Genomic DNA, 4,624 nt, shown 5'->3' with positions numbered 1-4,624 from the left:
GTCCAGCTCCCAAAGGTGCCCGAGATGAAGCTGCCCAAGGTCCCGGATATGTCTATCCCAGAGGTGCACCTTCCAGAAGTCCAGCTCCCAAAGGTGCCCGAGATGAAGCTGCCCAAGGGGCCTGAGGTTTCCATTCCAGAGGTGCACCTCCCAGAGGTCCAGCTCCCAAAGGTGACTGAGATGAAGCTGCCCAAGGTCCCAGATATGTCTATCCCAGATGTGCACCTTCCAGAAGTGCAGCTCCCCAAAGTGCCAGAGATGCAAATGCCCAAGATGCCAGAAATGCACCTCCCTAAGATGCCTGAGATGAAGTTGCCCAGAGGTTCAGAGGTGCAGATGCCCAAGGCTCCAGATGTGCGGCTTCCTAGAGAACGTGGGGCAGAGCGGGCCGAGGGCCTAGACTTTGGCTTTAGATTGCCCAAGATGTCTATACCCAAGTTGGGACGGGTGGGATCTCCTCCCCGGGCCAAGGTTGGGGTGGTGAGCCCTGAAATCTCAGGGCGTGGGGAGCCATTGGCCAGGCTCGAGACAGGGGCCAAGGGGCCTGAGGCCCGGCTCAGCTTCCCCTCCGTTACACTGCCCTCCGTGGAACTGGAGCTGCCCGGTGCTGGGCTCCAGGGCCTCCCTAAAGGTGAGGAACAGGGCAAGGCGGGCCCACCAAAGGGAGCTGCTCCCACATCTAAGCTTCCTGCAGAGCCTTCTGGGATCTCCCTTGGTACAGTGGAGGTAGGGGAGGCTGGGTTCAAGATGCCCGGCCTGGTGCTGCCCGCTGTTGAGATAGTTGCCCCAAAGCTTCCTGAAGGAGAGGCACAGGGGAAGCTGGAAGTATCTGAGCCCAAACTCAAGTCTCCCAAGTTCTCCCTGCCTAAGTTTGGGCTTTCGGGCCCCAAAGTAGGCAAAGGGGAAGGGGACAGTGAAGGGGGTGTACGTGGAGCCAAGCTGAAAACATCTAAGTTTGGCATCACCTTCCCCAAGGTCAGAACAGGTGCTGAGACTGAAACCAAAGAATCTGGGGAGGGCCTTCAGCTGCCTGCCTTCGGGGTCTCTGTCCCTCAACTTAGCCTGGATGTCCAGTTACCCACAGGCAAGTTGGAGGTGCCTGGCGAACTGCCCGACGTCAAGCTCAAGAGCCCCAAGTTTGCTTTGCCCAGGTTTGGGGCCAAGGGCAAGGATGTGGAGGCCGGAGAGATGGTGGTGGGGGAAGGAGAAGCAGAAAGCAAAGGCCGAGGATGGGAGACTAAGGTGAAGATGCCCAAGTTTAAGATACCCTCATTCGGGCTGGCACGGGGAAGAGAAGTGGAAGATGGAGACCAGAGTGGTCTTGAGGAAAAACTCCACGTGGGGCATGCTGTGTTAAAAATACCCCAAGTAGAGCTGCCCACATTGGTGGCACAGGGGGAGGGAAGAGGGGAGGTGGAGATGGAGATGGCAAGGGCAGAGGCCAAGCTGCCCGTTGTTCAGATCTCAGTGCCAGGGCTGGCAAGTGGGGCAGAGCAGGTGGGCATGGAAGTCTCTGAGGATGCCAGGGGCTACAAGGGAGAGCTGACGGTGCCCACATTGGGGATCACAGTTCCCCAGGTAGAACTAACTGGTTTTAGTGGGGTTGGAGAAGGGACGAGGTCTGAAGAGCGAGCCTTCCAGGGGCAGAGGGAAGGGATGGCTGTGGCAACAGAAGGTGGTGCGGGCTTCCGGGTACAGTTACCTCAGGTGGACTTGTCTCTTCCGAGAGCCCAGTTAGAGGGAGGGGAGATGCTTGTGGGGGAGGGGGTGTTCAAGATGCCTGATGTGGCTGTGCCCCAGCTGGAGTTGGATGTGGGACTCAGTCACAAGACAGAGGGGATCAAGGATGCTCTGGCAGGGGGTGAGGCTCAGGCTGTGGCTGAAGGTACAGGAGAGGGGAGGTTCCGGTTGAAGATGCCCACTCTCAAGGGCAGCGGGGAGGGGGAGAGTCAGCCTCTGGGCCCACCTGGAGCAGCCCTCGACCATACCTTCCACCTCTCCCTTCCAGACGTGGGCTTCACCGTAGAGCCAGGTACTGGGCAGGCAGGCACACCCCCAGAAGGGGGCAAGCAACGCTCCTGGATGCCTGAGGTGGAACTCTCCCCACCCCCCATGGGCAGCCATGCCGAATACCAGGTGGCTGGGGATGGGCTGGAAGGCGAGGCTGGGCGTAGACCCAAGATCAAACTGCCTCGATTTGGGCTCTTGCTAGGGAAAGAAGAGGGAGATGATGTGGAGAAGGCCAAGGGAAAGAAGGCGGCAAAGGGGTCAGGCAAGGAGGAGACTAAAGTCTCCCCAGGGTCAGGCAAATCTACCCTCTTGTCTTGGGGTGGTTCTGGGGAGGGGGCTGGGGAGGCTGGTGGCCGGGTCCGGAGTCCTAAGCTAAGACTGCCTAAAGTGGGCTTTGCCAAGGGTGAAGCACCTGACGCCAATGGGACCAGCTCCCCAGGTGAAGAGGAGGGAGCAGCAGCTGCCCTACACAATGGTGCGTCCACAGGCCGCGTTGGCCGAGTGTGCCTGCCCCAAGTGGAACTTGCTTCTCCCTACAGAAGCCCAGAGCAGGACCCCGAGTTGAGCCGGGGCCTAGTTGGGGTGGATATCGGGCCCTTTGCAGCCTTGCGGACCACTCGTTTCCGCTCACCCTTCTCTAGCCGCTCTAAAGAAGAAGGGGAGCTTGGTGGGACTGAGGGGTCCCAGAGGTCCCCTGGAGAGAAGTCCCCCAAATTCCACTTCCCCAAGGTGTCATTGAGCCCCAAGGCACAGGGAGCAGCCAAGGGAGCGCTGAGTGAGGAGGAGGGAACGTTCAGGGTTCGGTTGCCTAAGGTGGGCTTCTCGGAGACAGAAACTGACGGGGAGCCGACCCCTCTGGGCACTGCCAAGATGGAGGGGGCCCAAACAGCAGCCGTCTAAGTTCTTCTGGGGAGATGGCAGCATCTTCCCTTTTCTCTCCCTACAACTCTGTGTGTGTGTTAGATACTAGCACTAACCCTATGAGGCCTGAGAGGTGGGGGCAACCCAGGAACCACCAGGCACCAGCTTCTGCTGTCCCCTGCTCAGGCTGCATGCTTCTCGTTGGAAACATCTGTGTAATGGCCAAGAGCCAACTGGTATGAATAAAATAACCCTAAGTCTGGCTCTCTGTCCTGGTCACGTCTATCCTGAAGCCCTGGAACCTTGGTTGATGGGGCCTTGGGGCCTCCCCCCACCCCTTTACTGCATTCTCAGGGAAGAAGAGATTGGAGATAGGATGGAAGCTCTACAGTGGACTCCACGGGGCTGGACAGCATCCCAGCATCCCCACCCCTGTGGCATCTCCGACCAGAGCTGCCAACTCTGGTCCTTGTCTTCAGGGAACCCCAGTGCTTATGCGATGAGGAGACGAGGTCCCTGCTCTTGGAGAGAGGCACAAGGAGCCCCTGCTCTCATCTAGCTATCTATGCACGAAGCCCTTCTGGGGGGTCGTTCTCCTAGGGATGTGAAGGATCCTACTGCCAAGTGTCAGGGACCCCTGGGTCTAGCAGGGAAGGGAGGAGAGCCGAAGCCGCAGCCCCCTCTGAAGGGGGGAAGGTGGTTTGCTTCTACCCTTAGGAAGCCCACTTTAGAGCTGGGAGGTGGGGAGGTAGTCTTGTTGGGAAGCCACCCATCTGCAGTCTAAGAGGTCCTAAAGGGATAGGTGGCATGTTGGGTGGCAGAGAGAACAGTCTCTTTGATCTCTGGGCACCAAGATGGGATGGGAATTTCAAGTGGCTAAGAGAGGGCGGAGGGCACCAAGGAGAAGGGTACATGGACGTACATGTGTGAGGCCACATGTGATTGCGGACTCCATGCTGGGAGAGGACGGGGCATATGTCTGCTGGGTATTTGTGCCAGAGTGCATACACGTGGGCATCCAGTGAGGGGTGGGCAGGGATAGGAGGGGCAGAGACACTGTAAGCCAGGAGGCCGGGCTGGGTTGGACTGCAGGGCCCCCCAGCCAGGAGCCTCCTTTTCTGGTGTTCTGGCCCAACCCACTGGCCTGGGCAGGCAGCACCTCGAGGGGAGGCAGGAGGCCTCGAGGACCTATCTTCTCTAGCAAGGCCTCCAGCTTGGTGGCCAAAGGCAAGAGCTCTCTAGGAAGGGGCTCGGTTCTCCTTTCCCCAACCCCTCCTCTCAGGCAGGGAAACTGAGGCCTCGGTCGGGGTGGACCGCACGAATCACAGAATCTCAGAGATGGATGAGGCCTCGTGGGGCGCCCAGGCTAACCTGTTTCTGAGGAGTCCCTGGGTGGCATCCCTGACCATAAGAGCCACCCACAGGAGTAGAGAATTCTAGGCCTGCCTGGGTTTAGCAGGGACACCTTCCCAAGGGGGACTTCTCCAAAGGGATCCCCAGCACACGGATAAAAGCTACGTGTCCTAAGCCTTCAGATTGTGCCCCACTGCCTACCCTGGGTTCTGCCATCAATCGGGGGAGGGGGAAGGTCTTCCTTGGAACACGACAGTCCATTCTGCATCAGGGTCCAGAGGAGGGTCTCCGACAACAGAACCCATCCCGCTCAGCAACCCCGGAACCGATCGGGGTCCGGGGGGGGGCTCATCCCGAGCCCGGGGTGGGGGGGAGGGGCGAAGGCCCCAGCAGTTTCGCA

The 4,624-nt window shown here is 59.3% G+C and overlaps 1 protein-coding gene across 1 annotated transcript; it reads left to right on the top strand.

Moving 5' to 3' along the window:
• Positions 1–6: 6 nt before the first annotated feature.
• On the top strand, positions 7–3,133 carry LOC123256607 (periaxin-like; the record flags this gene model as incomplete). Its single annotated transcript, XM_044685194.1, has 1 exon — positions 7–3,133. A coding segment is annotated over one exon (2,904 nt), but the record flags the coding sequence as incomplete, so codon positions are not given.
• Between the last annotated feature and the right edge of the window lie 1,491 nt (positions 3,134–4,624).

The sequence above is a fragment of the Gracilinanus agilis genome, unplaced genomic scaffold, assembly GCF_016433145.1.
Source record: "Gracilinanus agilis isolate LMUSP501 unplaced genomic scaffold, AgileGrace unplaced_scaffold68, whole genome shotgun sequence".
In the NCBI taxonomy this organism is placed as follows: domain Eukaryota; kingdom Metazoa; phylum Chordata; class Mammalia; order Didelphimorphia; family Didelphidae; genus Gracilinanus; species Gracilinanus agilis.
Note: the sequence above shows the minus strand (reverse complement) of the source record. Positions and strands in the feature narration are given on the sequence as shown.